Source organism: Lissotriton vulgaris, chromosome 5, assembly GCF_964263255.1.
Source record: "Lissotriton vulgaris chromosome 5, aLisVul1.2, whole genome shotgun sequence".
Classification (NCBI taxonomy): Eukaryota; Metazoa; Chordata; class Amphibia; order Caudata; family Salamandridae; genus Lissotriton; species Lissotriton vulgaris.
In genome coordinates this window covers 2,010,094,865-2,010,113,577 of record NC_141693.1, presented here as the reverse complement: position 1 = coordinate 2,010,113,577, position 18,713 = coordinate 2,010,094,865, and the positions used below count along the sequence as shown (strand labels likewise).

Sequence of the window (18,713 nt, the reverse complement as noted above, 5' to 3'; positions counted from 1 at the left end):
TGGCGGTGCCCTGTAAATGGGCACAGCAATGGGAACAACAAAAATATTGCAGCACGGCATCGATTGTGAAGTCCATGCCATGCTGGAACTGGGTGTGCAAGCAGACAGGGGGGCACATGTTGTGCCCCTCTCAAATTGTTCCCATGCCAGGGGGTGCATGGGGGCCATGGGGGCCTTGTATGGCTCCCTTTGTTTCCCCACCACAAGCCTTTTCATGGCAGGCTTACCGCCAAAAAAAGGCTGGTGGCGAAAGAGCTCGAAATATTGGTCTGCGCCAGTCCCACTCAACATATTCTATTTCTCCTCCTCCGTGCCACCACCAGGCAGCAGCAGTTCCCTGGCGCAGCTGGTCTTCCACCGCTGGAGAAATGCAGAAAGTCGTAATCCAGCGGTCGGGCCACCATGAGTCTGAAGGTCCATGGACTGCCAGACTTTTAATCAGCCCCTAAGATCCTTGGATCTGTTTTGAGGTCCGACGTCCTCCGCTCTTGTTGGAGCCTCAAAGTCTTGATTGTTGTGGGATCTTTGAGTCTGGGATTCTTTCTGAATGCTGATGCCATATGTGGTATATTCGGCGCTAAATTCTTTGCCTCTAACTTTTGTTGAATCCATCACCACTTAGCTCTTTTTAGGTCTGTTTCCTTCAGCGCTTGTTAACCCCTTTGACCCTTGGATCTGGCTTCTGTTGGTCCTTATTAAATCTGTAGCTCCTCAGTCCTGTTGGATTCTTTCACCATTGTTGAATAATGTGGTCCCTGGTCTCGGTATAGAGTATGAGTCTAGATTCTTTGGAATTTTTAGTCCATTGTTCAATTCTTTACCCCTCTGTCTTGTAGCCATTAATATTTCTTGGATCATTTGATCTTGTGGGATCCATTGTCACTTGCTACCTTTGGTCCTTTGTGTGTTTTGGTGCTTCAGCACGTGGTCTTTTGGCACTCGTTGGCCGTTTTCATCCTCAGTCTTCTTGGGTTCCATTTTCTAGATTCATCTGTGTTCCTCTGTGTTGTTGGATCCTTTGTCTCTCAGACTTTCCGGTTCTTTTTGTCCTTGTTGGATCTTGTGGCCCCTGAATCACGTTATGTATCATCTTTTATAAATTAGCTCTTTGTCAGAGCCCTTCTGTCTGGTTCATCTATTTCTTGTCACCTTATTGGTTTTGTGGCCTCGTTTGGGCCCTTATTTGTACCTCTTGTGTGCCTTGCCTACAACAGTGTCATATTTGTCTCTTGGACCCTTCTATTCATTTACATTGTTGCTCTTTATTTTCAGTCTTGTGTTGTTTTTGTGCTTGTTTCCCTGACTTGGGTCCTTAGGTTCTGTTATTGCTTTATTGCTCTTTACTTTCAGTCTTGTGTTGTTGTTTGTGCTTGTTTCCGTGACTTGGACCCTTAGGTCCATTTGGATTCTGTTGTTGCTCCTTATTTTCAGTCTTGTGTTGTTTCTTGTGCTTGTTTCCTTGATGTGGGCCCTTAGGTCCAGTTGGATTCTGTTATTACGTTGTTGCCCTATATTTCCATTCTTGTGTTTGTTTGTTGTGCTTGTTTCCCTGACTTGGGCCCTTAGGTTCTGTTGTTGCTTTATTGCTCTTTATTTTGCCTGAAGCTGAACTCGGACAAGACGGAAGTCCTCATCCTGGGATCCTCGCCCTCCGCCTGGGATGACTCCTGGTGGCCCCCCGCCCTGGGCACCGCACCCAAACCGACAGACCACGCACGCAACCTGGGCTTCATCCTGGACTCCTCCCTCTCCATGACCAGGCAAGTCAACGCCGTCTCCTCGTCGTGCTTCAACATCCTGCGCATGCTACGGAAGATCTTCCGGTGGATCCCCACCGAGACCAGGAAGACGGTCACCCAGGCACTCGTCACCAGCCGACTGGACTACGGCAACGCCCTCTACGCCGGAACCACCGCCAAGCTCCAGAAGAGACTCCAACGGATCCAGAACGCGTCAGCCAGACTCATCCTCGACATCCCACGACACAGCCGCATCTCCGGACATCTCAGAGACCTGCACTGGCTCCCGGTCAACAAGAGAATCACCTTCCGTCTCCTCACCCACGCACACAAAGCTCTACACGATCAAGGCCCGAGCTACCTCAACAACCGCATCAACTTCTACGCTCCCAAACGACACCTCCGATCAGCCAGTCACGCCCTCGCCGCCGTCCCCCGCATCCGAAGAACGACAACAGGGGGAAGGTCCTTCTCCCACCTGGCCGCCAAGACCTGGAACTCCCTCGCGACCGACCTGCGCCTGACCCAAGACCACCTCTCCTTCAGGAAGAAGCTCAAGACCTGGCTGTTCGGGTAGTAGCAGCACCCCCCCCCCCCCCCCTAGCGCCTTGAGACCCTCCGGGTAAGTAGAGCGCTCTATAAATGTCTATGAATGATTGATTGATTGATTTATTTTCAGTCTTGTGTTGTTTGTTGTGCTTGTTTCCTTGACTTGGGCCCTTACGTCCAGGTGGATTCTGTTGTTATTGCTTTGTTCACACTGTTTCATACTGGCGTTCACTGGTCCTTTTTGAGCCTTTGCTGGTTGTTGACTCAATTGGCTCTTGGCTTGCCCTATTGTTTCACTCTTTTCAGTCTCTTCCATTTCCTGTGTGGCTGGTTACACCCATTGGTCCTTCTTACCTCTGTTGGGTCTTTTATATCTGGTTGGATCCATTGACCTCCATCTTGCCCCATCAGCCATGCCTGGGCCATTCTATCTCGTTGCATTGTTTTGCCATCTGGACGGGTTCCTATTAAATCTTCAGAACCAGCTGGCTTCATGGTCCACTGTTACATATGTGCCTAGAATGGAGTTGAGGGCATACCAGATCTTACTGTAGGCTCTGTGTGGACTGAAGAGGAAGACGTATCGATGACGTAAAGCAGGACGTCCTGCGAGGACGAGCTCGTAGCGTGGGTGAGTGCCAGCGCTGCCAGATCTGCATTGACGTCTCCGTCCCAAGGAGTGGTCTACAAGCTCTGTAGAGTCCAGGACACATATGACGGCGTCCGGATCGCTGAATGCGACACTGGGTGAAAGATGTCAAACTTGGGCTTCTTCCTCGCTTCCCAAGCAAACCCCATTTTCCGAATGAGGACATGGTCCGGGCATGGTCTAGTCTTGAAACAGAACCTTTCCAAGATGGTGCCAGTCCATGGGATGTTGTTTCAGGATCCCAATCCACCATGAAATATGGCCTTTTTCCCAAGATCTTGCCAGTTCCTGTTAGATCATACGTGAGGAGTCAGTTCCATGTGAAAGATGTGTCACTGCATACACTTTCCATTCTTTTTTGCCTCCTTCCCCCTCCCCCCCCTTGCCTTGTGTCTCTGGTTTGGGTTGTTGTCCTCTACATGGTATTTTATTTATTTTATTTATTTTAAAGGATTTATATAGCGCTGGCTAGAGCTGGAGGTATCGGAGCGCTTTACATGAGCATCAGATCGTAGTTACAGGTTCCATCGTTACAAAGGTTACGCAGTTATTAGAGCATGGCAACATAGTTACTTGTAAGGTCGAGATAAACAATAAGCACCTCATGATGTTTCTGTGACTCTTGCTTTGCCCTTATATTTGCTTGGATCCGCTGCTCCAGACTTTGCCTCTGCGGTTCTCTGGTTTAGTTTTTTCTGCTTGAGCTGTGATGTCTGGTTGACTCTTGACTTGAACCTCCCATCATCTGTGTTGCTCTTTGGTCCCTGCCTGGGTCTCTACCACTGATTGGATCTGTCGTCCTCCACGCTGTGCCTTGTGTTTGGCCCTGTGGCCCTCTCCCTGTGGTCTTTGTGCTTCATGTGGCCCTCACCTTGCACCTTTCATTTTGTGTTTTCCAGTTCCCCCTCCTTGGACCTTTACATCTAATTGGTTCTATTGGCCCTCGCTTTGCACTTCAAATTTGGTCCTGTGGCCCCTGCTTGAGCCCTTTTGTTTGGTGGCTCCAACCTCTCTCACCTTTCACCTTGTGCTTGGCCCTGTGGCCCCTGTTTGAGCCCTATTGTTTGGCTCGCTCCGTGGCCCTCGTCTTGCACCTTGCTGCTGGTCCTGTGGCCCCTGCTTGTGTCTTCACATCTGATAGCATAGACACAAGGTATACGGCGTTGTACCTGGTGTTTGGCCCTGTGGCCCCTTATTGGGCCCTTTTGTTTGGTGGCTCCATTAACCCTCACCTTGCACCTTGATTGATGCACAGGGCCCTAATTGGGCCCTTGTGTTTGGTTGGCTCCAACCACCCTCAATGTTAACATTGTGATTGGCCCTGCGACCCCTCTTTCTGCCGTATTGTTTTTCTGGCTCCATGGCCCTCACCTTGTTGCTGGTCCCGGGGCCCCTGCTTGGGCCCTCTTCTATGGTTGGCTCTGTGGCCCGCACCTTGTTGCTGGTCCCGGGGCCCCTGCTTGGGCCCTCTTCTATGGTTGGCTCTGTGGCCCGCACCTTGTTGCTGGTCCCGGGGCCCCTGCTTGGGCCCTCTTCTATGGCTGGCTCTGTGGCCCTTACCTTGTTGCTGGTCCCAGGGCCCCTATTAAGGCCCTCTTCTGTGGCTGGCTCTGTGGCCCGCACCTTGTTGCTGGTCCCGGGGCCCCTGCTTGGCCCCTCTTCTATGGTTGGCTCTGTGGTCCTCACCTTGTTGCTGGTCCCGGGGCCCCTGCTTGGGCCCTCTTCTATGGTTGGCTCTATGGCCCTCACCTTGTTGCTGGTCCCGGGGCCCCTGCTTGGGCCCTCTTCTATGGCTGGCTCTGTGGCCCTCACCTTGTTGCTGGTCCCAGGGCCCCTGCTAAGGCCCTCTTTTATGGCTGGCTCTGTGGCCCTCACCTTGTTGCTGGTCCTGGGGCCCCTGCTTTGGGCCCCTGCTTCGGGCCCCTACTATGGCTGGCTCCATGGCCCTCACCTTGTTGCTGGTCCTGGGGCCCCTGCTTTGGGCCCTCTTCTATGGCTTGCTCTGTGGCCCTCACCTTGTTGCTGGTCCCAGGGCCCCTGCTTTGGGCCCATACTATGGCTTGCTCTGTGGCCCTCACCTTGTTGCTGGTCCTGGGGCCCCTGCTTTGGGCCCCTACTATGGCTGGCTCCATGGCCCTCACCTTGTTGCTGGTCCCAGGGCCCCTGCTAGGGCCCTCTTCTATGGCTGGCTCTGTGGCCCTTGCCGTGCACCTGGTCCTGTGGCCCCTGCTTGGGCCCTCTTCTATGGCTGGCTATGTAGCCCTCGCCTTGTTGCTGGTCCTGGGGCCCCTGCTTTGGGCCCCTTCTATGGCTGGCTCCATAGCACTCGCCTTGTTTGTGGCCCTGTTGCCCCTGCGTGGGTCTTCACATCTCTTAGCATAGATTGGCCCCTGCGTTGTGTCTCGTGTTTGGCTCTGTGCCCCCCCCCCCCCCCCCCGGGCCCTTGTGCCCCCCTGCCTCCAGTCCTCCCCTGTCTCTTCCAGTCCTCTGGGGGGGTGGGGGGGGGGGGGGGGTCACTCGCCGAGGCTCAGGGGGGCAGGGCCCCGGTTGCAGAGTCCTCGTCCAGGGCTCCAGGACTGTCCAGTCCGACTTTCCTGAGCAAGAAGCGCTGACTTAAATTCCAGTTGACCAGTTACAAATGGTTTATGTGGGGCTCAGCTAAAACTACATAAGATGATGCAGACGTTGCTACGAGGAACATTTCCGTGGGTTCCAAGTGGTTTTAGGGTCTTGTCATTGGTGTGTTTTGTAGGAGCTGTATTTACTAATTGACGGTCACGTGCCAGTACCCCAGCGCCTAGAAGCCCAGTGAAGCACAAGTTGTAAATAGCGGCGCGGATTCCCACCAGTTTGCTTGTGTCACTCTAGATGACAGGCTCGGGCTCCGACGCAGAAAAGAAAACAGAAGCAAGTGTTTCTTTCCTCCTCGTTAGTGCGTAAATGAGGTGTAATTACCTGGGAACAGGTAACCGAGCCCTGCAGCCTCTGGCGGGGGGAGAGCTGAGGGGGGGGGGGGGGGGGCAGGGGGGGGTATAGGAGCGGCGATGGCTGTCGGAGTTGAAATGTCACCCCTCTCGCTCCTATCTCCCTCCAGCTCCGCTCCGTCTTCATTCGGAGCCTCTCCGGCTTAATAGGCTAATGACGGCACTTAGTGCCAGGCGAGTGCGCGGAGTGACAGCGTGCCACTCACGCGGGGGCGAGGGGGGGGGGGGGGGGCGGGGTTGCTCCTCTGCCTCTCTCCCTGCCCCTCCTCCGCTCTCCTCTGGAGGGAGCCGAGGGTGCAGCGCTTTCAGCTCCGTTCGAGTCTGCGCTGGCACCACGTGTGACCTTGGGCAGAGCGCAGCCTTCCATGGCTGCACGGGCCTCTCGCCTGGTTCCTGGGTTGTCCGTGAAGGCTGCATTGGTCACTGCCTGGGGTTTAAAGAGCTATGTACCCCACTGGCAGGGAGCTGAACACCCCCACACACACCCTTCACCCCCCCCCCCCCCCCCCCCCCCCCCCCAGTGACCACCATTATCTGGTGGCCGCGGTGTTTCCTACCCACAGTGGGGTCTCGAGGGGAGCCTGGCACGGTGGGCAGGAGATCTCAGTGGCCCCCGGGCCCCTCCCTCCCTGCCCCCTCGCCCTCCGAGGACCGAGGCGGACAATGGGCGTCCTGCGGGCAGATGTGTCCGGACACGGGAGCCGAGGCTGGGACTCATGTTACCCCCACCGGCCTTGGAAGGTGAGCTCACCTGGCCGCCCCGGCATATGGAGCCTGATGGCGGCAAAGATAAGGCGGAGGGGTCAGGGCACGGTGGGATGGGGGGGGGGGGGGGGGGGCGAAGAGGTGGCTGGGAGAAGAGGAGGGAGGAGGGGTGGACATGGCTGCGCGCTGATGCTTGAAGAAGAACGGCTGACACCTGGTCAGTGGAGGGGGTGGCTGAGGCCTGGTCAGTGGAGAGGGGTGGCTGAGGCCTGGTCAGTGGAAATGGGTGGCTGAGGCCGGGTCAGTGGAAAGGGGTGGCTGAGACCTGGTCAGTAGAGAGGGGTGGCTGAGGCCTGGTCAGGGGAAGGGATGGCTTAGGTCTGTAGAGGGATGGCTGAGGTCTGTAGAGGGGTGGCAGAGGCCTGGTCAGGGGATAGGGGTGGGTGAGGCATAGTCAGGGGATTGGATGCCTGAGGTCTGTAGCGGGGTGGCTGAGGCCTGGTCAGTGGAGGGGGGTGGCTGAGGCCTGTTCAGGGGATTGGGTGCCTGAGGTCTGTAGAGGGGTGGTTGAGGCCTGGTCAGTGGAGAGGGGTGGGTGAGGCATAGTCAGGGGATTGGATGCCTGAGGTCTGTAGCGGGGTGGCTGAGGCCTGGTCAGTGGAGGGGGGTGGCTGAGGCCTGTTCAGGGAATTGGGTGCCTGAGGTCTGTAGAGGGGTGGTTGAGGCCTGGTCAGTGGAGAGGGGTGGCTGAGACCAGGTCAGGGGAAGGGATGGCTTAGGTCTGTAGAGGGATGGCTGAGGTCTGTAGAGGGGTGGCAGAGGTCTGTAGAAGGGTGGCAAAGGCCTGGTCAGGGGAGAGGGTGGCTGAGTTAAGTAGAGGATGGCTGGGACCTGCTATAGGGAAGGGATGGCTGAGGCCTAGTCAGTGGAGAGTGGTGGCTGAGGCCTGGTTATTGGAGAGGGGTGGCTGAGGTCTGTAGAGGAATGGCTGAGTCCTGGCCAGGGGATTGGGTGCCTGAGGTCTGTAGAGGGGTGGCTGAGGCCTGGTCAGTGGATAGGGGTGGCTGAGACCTGGTCAGGGGAAGGGATGGCTTAGGTCTGTAGAGGGATGGCTGAGGTCTGTAGAGGGGTGGCAAAGGCCTGGTCAGGGGAGAGGGTGGCTGAGTTAAGTAGAGGATGGCTGGGACCTGCTATAGGGAAGGGATGGCTGAGGCCTAGTCAGTGGAGAGTGGTGGCTGAGGCCTGGTTATTGGAGAGGGGTGGCTGAGGTCTGTAGAGGAATGGCTGAGTCCTGGCCAGGGGATTGGGTGCCTGAGGTCTGTAGAGGGGTGGCTGAGGCCTGGTCAGTGGATAGGGGTGGCTGAGACCTGGTCAGGGGAAGGGATGGCTTAGGTCTGTAGAGGGATGACTGAGGTCTGTAGAGGGGTGGCAGAGGCCTGGTCAGGGGATAGGGGTGGTTGAGGCCTGGTCAGTGGAGAGGGGTGGCTGAGGCCTGGTCAGGGGATTGGATGCCTGAGGTCTGTAGAGGGGTGGCTGAGGCCTGGTCAGTGGAGAGGGGTGGCTGAGGTCTGTAGAGGGATGGCTGGGGCCTGGTCAGGGAATTGGGTGCCTGAGGTCTGTAGAGGGGTGGCTGAGGCCTGGTCAGTGGAGAGGGATGGCTGAGACCTGGTCAGGGGAAGGGATGGCTGAGGTCTGTAGAGGGATGGCTGAGGTCTGTAGAGGGGTGGCTGAGAGCTGTTCAGGGGAAGGAATAGCTTAGGTCTGTAGAGGGATGGCTTAGGTCTGTAGAGGGGTGGCAGAGGCCTGGTCAGGGGAGAGGGGTGACCGATCCCTGGTCAGTGGAGAGGAGTGGCTGAGGGCTGGTCATTGGCGAGGGGTGGCTGAGATCTGTAGAGGGATGGCTGAGGCCTGGTCAGGGGATTGGATGCCTGAGGTCTGGAGAGGGGTGGCTGAGGCCTGGTCAGTGAAGAGGCGTGGCTGAGACCTGGTCAGGGGAAGAGATGGCTTATTATTATTATTATTATTATTATTAGGGAGTTTTATAAAGCGCCTGGTTTACGCCCAATAGGCGTGTCCCCGTGCTATGGTAAGTAGGGTAACAGTCTAAACAGCCATCACAGTTACCTAGCGTCTGAAGAGACGAGTCTTAAGTTTCCGCCTAAACAAGGATTCTGAATGCTCCAAACGTAGTTCTGGCGGCAGGTCATTCCACCGCTTCCCTGGCCAGATATCTGAATGATCTGCCCCCCATGCGTGCTTTCTTTATTTTGGGGATTTTCAGAAGTCCTGTGCAGGAGGAGCGCAAACTCCTTGTAGGCTCGTACCAAGTAACCAGACTCTGTAACGGGGCAGGGGCTTTGCCACCCAGAATGCAGTGACATGTGGCAAGAGCCTTGAATTCCACCCTGCTCCTAACAGGAAGCCAGTGCAGGGCCTGGAGCGCTGCCCTGGAGGAAGATCTTCTAGGAAGCCTCAAAACAAGGCGAGCGGCAGCATTTTGCAGCACCTGGAGGCGGTTGAGAGCCTTTCCCGTGGCCCCCAGATACAACAAATTGCTGTGATCCAGGCGCAAGGTGACCAGAGCATGCACCAGCGTCCGGCGAGCTGTGATAGGCAGGAGATCCAAGACCTTCCTCAGAGTTTTTAAAACTCCGAAGCATGTCCCCACCACTCGGCTGACCTGGGAGCCAAAGGCGAAATCAACATCCAGCCACACCCCCAGGTTCCTTACCTCCTGGCAGGGAACAGATACCTCTCCTTGGCAGGGCGGCCACCACGCCGACGACCAAGCAGATGGGCTTCCCCCCACCACGAGCACCTCGGTCTTACTGCCATTAAGTTTCAGGCAGTTGGCGGACATCCAGGCTGCCAGTTCTTGCATGCAGACTCTGAACTTGTCCGCCACTAGACCAGGTGCCCGCGAGAGGGATATTACCAGCTGCGTGTCGTCGGCATAGGACACAAGACGTAATACATAGCTTTCAACAATGGCCGCCAGCGGGGAGACATATAGGTTGAACAGTGTCGGACTCAGGGACGAGCCCTGCGGCACGCCCTGGCCCAACCCAATCTCCCTCGAATAGCAATCTCCCTGGCGGACTTGGAAGCATCTGCCTGACAGGAAGGACCGGATCCATCTAAGCGCCGCTCCTGACACCCCTCCGTCATTCAGACACTGTAGCAAGGTGGAATGAGCTACAGTGTCGAATGCTGCGCTTAGGTCCAAGAGGATCAGGGCCATGGTTTGGCCCTCATCCACTCCCTGCCGTATAGACTCTACTGCCATGAGCAATGCTGACTCCGTCGAATGCCGTGGGCGGAAGCCAAATTGAGTCATGGAGCAGGGAAGCTTCCTCTACAAAGCCCATCAGCTGAAGGTTTACGATTTTTTAAGCAATCTTTACCATGTATGGCAAGAGGGAAATGGGGCGAAGATTGTCTAACCTATCATAGCTGATATTGGGCTTCTTTTGGAGAGGAAGAACTACTGCTCGTTTCCAGGCATCTGGGACAGTATAAGTCTCAAACGAGATATCCAAGAGATGACGGATATGTGGCTCTAAGACATGCAGGCTGCCCGTCAGGCGTCTGGGTGTAGTGGGATCTCGAGGGGAGCCTGATTTAATTGACCCACAAATCTGGATGAGTTTTTCAGTAGGTGGGGTTACGAGTGTCGTTAGCACCCGTTGTTCTCCCCTTACCTCGAGTACCTCTACAGTCTCGGGGTCTATGATGGCCCGGCTGGGGAAAGCCGAATAGATGGTTGCTACCTTATTGGCAAAAAACTCCGCTACTCGGTTGCAGTTGTCCACCGTGCAGAATTCCTCTGGGACTGCTGCAGGCTTCCCCACCGAGAGGGATTTGTATATTAAAAACAATTTCTTCGAGGAGTTCTCAGCTTCCCCAATCCTGGTGTCATAGTACACCTTTTTAGCCTTTCTGATTACTCTGTGGTAGTTACGCCTACTTGAAACATAATCCATTCTGGCTTGGGTGGCGAAATCTACTCTCCACCGCCTTTCTGCACGTTTGTACGCGGACTTGGCCCTGCACACCTCTTCATTGAACCAAGATGCCGTTTTCAGTGCACGTCCCTCTGTTTTAATCTGGGCGAGCGGGGCTACTTGGTCCAGGGCAGCTAAAATGCGCTGGTCCAGGTTATTATTGACTTTTTCCACATCCTCTCCCTCTGGTCCATCCCCCACCATAAGAGCCTCATTAAACCTGGCAAGGGAAAAGTTAGCCCATCTCCGTCTCGGGCGATGCAATGCCACCTTTTCCGATACTCTAGCTCCCGGAATAGAAATCGAGAAGGGCACCAGATGGTGGTCCGACCAGGGGATAGGTACGGGGGTCAGGGCCTCCACTTGTCCCCAGTTGGCAAAAATAGGGTCCAATAAATGGCCCAGTTGATGGGTAGGAAATTCACCTATCAGCTCGAGCTGAAGCGCACTCAGTTATTTGCATAGGTCCCCTGCCACCTTATTAACAGGATCGTCCAAGTGTAGGTTGAGGTCACCCAACACCAGGAACTTATCCGTGCGTAAGGCTGCCTCTAACACTTTCAACCAGGCTGTCTACAAATCTGGCTGATGGGCCAGGTGGCCTGTATATCAAGAGGCCCTTCACAGTGTACCCCCCGTTGACTTGAATGAAGAACGCGCCCGCCTCACTATCTGTAACCACAGTCTGCTCCAAAAGGCAGCGTAAGCCCTGCCTTGCAACAATGGCTATTCCTCCACCTCTGCCCTTAGGTCTATCTTGCCTTACAAGGGTATAGCCCTCCAGGATGGCTTCCAGGGCCTCTGGGGAGGAGTCGCAGTCCAGCCATTTCTCCGTGAGAAACTAAATCCCTTTGTTTTTCCCTGAGGAGATCATAAATATCTAGTCTGTACTTGCATAGCGACCGGACATTCAACAAGCCACAGGTCAGCTTGTAATGCTCCCTTTTAGTCTTTTTAGACAGGTCAAACATGAACTGGCAGTGACTACAACCAGAGTTTTTTTCCGCACTCATACCATACAGGCACAAGTTACTAGCACACCTATTGCAGAGGGACAACAGATCCGCTCTGCTCCAGCATATCGGTCCTGTCGGAAGGGCAGAGGGCATGGCCTTGGGCCGCGACCGGGCGCAGACGGGCTTAAATTAGGCGCAACTTCGGCGCGCCTTCGTCGCACCCGCTGCGCTCGTCCGCCTCGCTGCCGAAAGGTCTGTAGAGGGATGGCTGAGGTCTGTAGAGGGGTGGCTGAGGCCTGGTCAGGGGATTGGATGCCTAAGGCCTAGTCAGTGGAGAGGGGTGGCTGAGGCCTGGTCAGTGGAGAGGGGTGGCTGAGGCCTGGTCAGTGGAGAGGGGAGGCTGAGACCTGGTATGGGGAAGGAATGGCTTAGGTCTGTAGAGGGATGGCTGAGCTCTGTAGAGCGGTGGCCGAGGCCTGGTCAGGGGAGAGGGGTGACTGAGGCCTGGTCAGTGGAGAGGGGTGGCTGAGGCCTGGTCAGTGGAGAGGGCAGGGGTCTGAACGTGACGTCGGCAGGGGTCTGAACGTGACGTCGGCAGGGGCCTGAACGTGACGTCGGCAGGGGCCTGAACGTGACGTCGGCAGGGGCCTGAACGTGACGTCGGCAGGGGCCTGAACGTGACGTCGGCAGGGGCCTGAACGTGACGTCGGCAGGGGCCTGAACGTGACATCGGCAGGGGCCTGAACGTGACGTCGGCAGGGGCCTGAACGTGCCGTCGGCAGGGGCCTGAACGTGCCGTCGGCAGTGGCCTGAACTTGACCTCGGCAGGGGCCTGAACTTGACCTCGGCAGGGGCCTGAACGTGACGTTGGCAGGGGCCTGAACGTGACGTCGGCAGGGGCCTGAACGTGACGTCGGCAGGGGCTTTGTTAGTGGCACAGTGCAGTGTGCGCCTCTAAGCTTCGAGCAGCTGATGAATAACATGTTCAACATCCTCATGTAGCTCCACCCCAAGCCTGGTGGCTTTGTTTGGTGTTCTCATTGGTCTCTTCACTTTGACGTTGACTTGGGGCCATCTCAGCATTATTTTCCTGTGTGTTCTGCTTAGGGCTTCAAGGTACTCATTAAACTCCTCTCCCTGGAACGTGCGCCCAGTGTCCTTTCTGAGTGTCCTAGGGAGTCCAAAGATGCTGAACACCTCGACCAGATGAGTTCGCTTTTGGTCGACGTTTGGGTTAGTCACTATTCAACAATTCAACACTTGGTGTATGTGTCTGAGATTCCGAACATGTGGCACCTGTCGGGTAGAGAGTCAAAATTGACACTCGCGTCAAACTAGGGACCGTTGCTCGCCTCCTTTTTTTATTATCGATTCTGGCCGGCCAGGCACCCTGTTGGCCTGGCACCAATGGCATCTAGTTACATGTCCTTCTCGCTCGGGTCCATGGCCGGGAACCAGACTTTGTTCCTCGGGTGAGCCTTGGATTTTGTTATTTCTTGATGTCCAGTGTGCGCCAGCACTAGCCTCCAGCAACTCATCTGGTGTGGAATAACCAGTCAGTGCCCTCACAAGAGACCTCCATCCTCTGCGATACTGAAGTCATCCCAACATCTGCCTTCAAAAGGGAAGTTGAGGCTCTACTAATGACCAATGTGCTGAACCAGCAGTTTTTCTCCTCTTGCCTACGATCCTGCTTTGCTGTTTCTGCTTCTACCTGACATTTGCTAAGGCCCGTGTCGCCGCCATTATGTCTTTTTGTTTCTTCTGTACTTTGCTTTTCTTTCCGCCAACAGCTATCAACCTATGTCTGCCTCAACCCCTATGTAAAGCGCTCTGATACCCGCTTGGGTCATTTCGCGCTATTCAAAACTTTTAAAATAAATAATACTCCCGCACCTGCCATAGTGCCCTAAATTCTTTCTGTTCGAGTTCATTGTGGGCACGGATGTTGCGGGGGAACTCTTTCCTTTGGTTGGTCAGGGCGGAGTTGCATGATCGTTGGAGGCGCGAGTCGGTTTTCGTTGTCTCAGCAGTTTCTGAGGCTCAAGTGCATGAGCACCTATTCAAGTATCCGTCGGCACCCCCTGAGTAGCTGGGAGCGTTGGGGGTCGTGGGCCAGGGGTGACAGGACAGACAGTCAGCAGGGCTGGAGCATCCAGGTTTGTATCTTACTGTAAATGAATATTTCTGAATTTGTAGCAACCACTTTTCCATGTGAGGTGGAGGGGCGGGGGGAGGGCGTGCCTGCAAGCAGTGGTATGAGGGGTGTGTGAGGAGTGGTAGCTTTGAATGGGTGTCAATATAAGTTAAGATGAAAATGAGTGCAGCCGCATTGAAATTGCAAGCGCCTCCTTCTCAGTGCGGGGACACTGTTTTCCCGTCTCAGTGAGGGCTCTATTGGCAGAAGCCACAGGTGTGAAGGCCTTTACCTGCGCATGTTGCACCCGCACAGCTCCAAGCTCATTGATTGAACAGAAGAGTACGTAGCAGTTACCAACTCCAGCGTCTTGAGACCCTCATGGGTGATTTGCAGCGCTTTAGAAGTCCTTGATTGATTTGTTGATTGATTGTAAAGTTGAAGGAATGGGTAAACCGATGAATGAGATAAAAATGTAAAGTTAAAATTATGGATGAACAGACGGTTGAAAGGAAGATGTAAAGTTGAAAGAATGGATAAACAGATGGGGAAGAATGTAAAGTTGAAACGAAGGATAAACAGATGGATGTAAAGAAGATGTAAAGTCGAAAGGAAGTGTGAAGAGATGACTGGAAGCACAGATGCAACGTTGAAAGGATGGATGAAGGGGTGATGGAAGGATGATGTAAAGTTGAAAGAATGGGTGAACCGATGGGTGTAAGAAAGATGAAAAGTTGACGGAAGCTCTTCTAGGGAATCGCAGGCATGCTTCCTTCGCCGGTTCTGTGGTATTAAAGGGATAGTTCATTTTCTGGCTTCAGCCCTGTGGGAGTGTGGATTTATGTGGCCATGAGACCCACAGGTCTAGACTTGGTGAGGGCTCTTCAAGGTGAGATAGTCGAAGAATGATTCCTGATGAAGAATCACACGTGACCCCCCCCCCCCCCCCGATATACACGCCTGTCCTGTGACGCCTCAATGCACATAGACCTCCTAATATGGTCGAGGGGGCAGTGAAGTACCATCCCCCTTTCCGCAAGCACCCCCTCACTTTACGAGGTCCACACAGACTCGCTTACAAAGACACTAATTCAGTACACGCACATGCAAGTCATACCGCCACTCTGACATGCCTCCAGAGGTCACAGATCAATGAAGGTCTCAGGAGCTCAATGAGGGTCTCAGGAGCCATTTGTACATGTAAAGCGCACTAATACCCCAACTAGGGTGTCCTGGCACTTGTACGAATACCGCTGTGGAACGCTTCCTGGCCTTTCCCTGTGAGGTGTCCACGCCTGGGCACCCCCAAGGTGGAGGCCAGGCATCCTTGGCGTTGTGGGGGCCGTTGTGGAGATTAAGCAAGCTATTGCCCAGAGTTGCAGAGTGGGACCCATGATTAGAATAGGCACCGAAGCGAGAATTGAACCCTGGTCCCGGGCCAGACCTCTGCATCAGGGCCTGCCGCTCTAACCATTGAGCCACACTTCTCCACCTCAGCTCGTTCTTTAGCCCACTCCGCCACCTCAGTTCAGACCCAGCCACATGCAAATCAGCATTGAGCCTGCGCCTCATGGGAACAGTCCAGCCCGAACTGCCAAATCATGTCTGTGGCAAAGTGAGCAAGGGACCCACGTCTGGGCATACCCTGCCAACTTAAGACGAACAAAGCAAACGCAAGGAGATGATGGTCGAAGGCCCTTCGTTGCTGCCCTACTTACATGTCAGTTGGCATAACGGGCAGTGTAAATGAGTAAGTAATTGTCGAAGTGACTTTGATTTTATTGTCTATTTAGAGGTTCATTTATTATCCAAATGAGTTTTCCTTAAATGCCAATTAGTGTATTATTTAAATGGATGTTACTAAATCGGTGATGTAAATTGTCTTTAGTTCATTAGATTTGCAGAGGGAAGTGAGGTATTACGCTTTGTGTGCGCGCATTGGGCAGTAACCTAAGAGTGCCCAAATTCATTATCTGCGTAGGGATGTGTTAAGTATCTATTTGGAGACATTTTTTTTTAACTAAGTGATAGTCTGCGGTATTGAGTAAATTCCGTAAGTGAACATAAATGCATTACACAGTCTAAATGAATAATTGAAAGTGTTTAAAAAATCGAAATCCAATAATTACTTAAATAAACCTTTAATCTATTAATTAAGTAGGCATTAATTCACTAATTATTTAAGAGGCCATGAGTCCATTGTTTATGTGAAAATGAATTAGTTTATCTAAGACCTGAATTCATTATATAAGTGAACATGAGCTCAGTGGCTCTGGGGACATACGTTAGGTATGCAAATGGACACGCATTCATTACCTAAGTGCACATGCATTCATTATATGAAAAGGCATGCATGCATTATCTAAGAAGTCATGGATTCAGGATACAAGTGGATTTGAAATTAACGTTACAAATGGACATGCGTTTATTATCTAAATGAACATAAATTCCTTATGCATATGGACACGAATTCAGTGTCCAAGAGCCCTTGAGATAATTACGTAAGAGTAAAAGACCTCTTTGTTTAGGAGCCCTTGGTTAGCCATCTACATATTATCTTAGCAGCAATAGATGTATTAGCTAAATGTGATAATTAACTAATTAGACCCCATCCTCTAAGCAGGCATGAATCCAATGTCTAATCAGCCCCATCTTGTCTGTTTGACATCTGAGTTGTCTGAGCAGAGATCAGGTTGTTTTCTGAGTGGGTTTGATGTCCTTCTCTAAGGGACATTAATTGTTGTCTTTAGGAGCGGAGTGGTTCTCTTTGCCAATGGTTCAATCTGCATGAACATTAATTGGTTTTGTAAGTGCTCATTTCTGCCCCCGCTCTTTAAAGATACGCGTGTTATCCAAGTGGACATGAATGAATGCCTGGAATCACACATTGAATGTGCTAGTGTGGGGGGGTCCTGTACTCTGTGCCAGTGTCCAGGCTGGGCATGCCTCAGTCCAGCCCTGCACCCACCCAGTGGGTCCACCCAGCCAGGCTGCATTGGGCCCGCCTGGCACAGGTGCCAGCCTGCACACTGAAGACGCGTGCCCAGATGTACCCATCAACGCATTCACAGTGACTCCCCCTTCCTTCCGCAGGCTTCTGGTTCAGCCCGGAGTGTGAGTTTGTCCGAAGCTGCATCGAAAAGTCCCAGGAGATGGTGGAGGGGAAGGTGCAGCTCTCCATCTTCAAAGGGCAGGTGTACGTCCTGGGCCGAGAGTCGCCGCTGTCGCTGTACAACAGGGACCTTGTCAGGTGAGGACCAGGGGGGTGTCCACTCGCTCTCCTCTCCCCGCATGCATCGCTCCTTCCATGGTCGTAGGGGACACGTCTCCTTGATTCCCTTTCTTATTCTTCTCCCAAAGATCTCTCTTCCTTTTGCTTCCCTCTCCGTCCTACTTTTCTCATTCCCGCCTTATTTTCCTTCGTTGTGATGCTCTGGATACCTTTCAGTTCCACGTTCACCTCCCTGACTCTTATATCAAGTATGTATTTCTTGCTTGACCTTTGACCCCATCTTTACTCCTGATTACCAAACTCTTATGTCTTATCTCGAGTCTCACCTTCCTCCTCACCTCTTCAGGTCTGCCTCATCCTTCCCACCTCTCTTCGCACCCCCTGCTGTGCTCTGCACGACCCGGGACCAAACCGCCCATGATTCGGTGGTGTCCACCGAGGGCTCTGGGACCAAATCAGCAGGGATGCGCCAGGAAAGATGCTTGACGCAAGTTTACCCTTGGGCCACCACAGATGCGCCGCATTTACAATGTGGCGCATCATGGCGCAAGGATAAACAGATGCGTGTTGCATCTACCGGCATAAGGTTGGCGCAGTACTGGAGTTGTGTCAGGGGCGCGACGCAACTTCAGCAGTGTTCCACCCTGGCCTATCCACAACATGGTGCGTTACTCCTTACGCCTGCTTCAAGCAGGCGCAGGGTTTTGACGCAACATGCCCATAAAAGTGACTCTGTGAAATCTTGTAGATTTCACTGCGTCACTTTTACGTGGCGTTCCGGAACACCCAAATCAAACCTGACGCAGATTTCATGTGGGACAGGACTTTACAATGTGACGCATCTCCCTAGATGCGTCACGTTGTAAATAAGGCACAACATGGCTCATGGTTTACGCCGCTGCTGCGCCACAAAAGTGACACAACGGCGGCGTAAAAGTGTCGCAAGGGGCTTGTAAATCGATGTAAAAAGACGTAGGTCCTGCGCTCACTGTGCCACTGGAATCAAGCTATCCTGGCTGAAGAGGGGTGAACCCCCGAAACTGGTCCTAGGATGCTTGTTTCCGGTCCAGTGAGGACCAGGCCTGGCAGTTTGGACTGGACTATTTCCCATTGGGCGCAGGGTCAAGACTGATTTGCATATGGCCAGGTCTAAACTGGAGTGGCCTGGTTAGCAAAAGAATGATGGATTTAACCATGATCTCTTGACTGGGCGTGAATTTTTAGATTTATTCTGCATTCCGTCCATCAATTGTGTGTCTTTTGCATGTAGCATCACAGCAGCCTTCTGCTGCCTCCTGTAGCCTCACAACCACCCTCTGCTGCACTGATGTGCTCTGTACCCTCAGAGCCACCGTCTGCTGCAATGCTGCTGCCTGTAGCATCACAACCACCTTCTGCTGCGCTGCTGCCTGTAGCCTCACACTCACTCTCTGCTGCTGCCTGTAGCCTCACACTCACTCTCTGCTGCGGCCTGTAGTCTCAGTCACTCTCTGCTGCGGCCTGTAGCCTCACACTCACTCTCTGCTGCTGCCTGTAGCCTCACACTCACTCTCTGCTGCTGCCTGTAGCCTCACACTCACTCTCTGCTGCTGCCTGTAGCCTCACAGTCACTCTCTGCTGCGGCCTGTAGTCTCACATCCACTCACTGCTGCGGACTGTAGCTTCGCACTCACTCTCTGCTGCTGCCTGTAGCCTCACACTCACTCTCTGCTGCTGCCTGTAGCCTCACACTCACTCTCTGCTGCTGCCTGTAGCCTC

General features: G+C 53.6%; 1 protein-coding gene across 2 annotated transcripts in view; it reads left to right on the top strand.

Annotated features, from left to right (window-relative positions):
• Positions 1-18,713, top strand: part of ASS1 (argininosuccinate synthase 1) — a 286,380-nt gene that overhangs the window by 232,980 nt on the left and 34,687 nt on the right. For both annotated transcript variants that reach the window (XM_086924816.1, XM_086924817.1), the window contains exon 14: positions 16,817-16,973. In XM_086924816.1, coding sequence (XP_086780942.1) covers positions 16,817-16,973 — 157 coding nt within the window. The remainder of the gene's footprint in view (positions 1-16,816; positions 16,974-18,713) is intronic.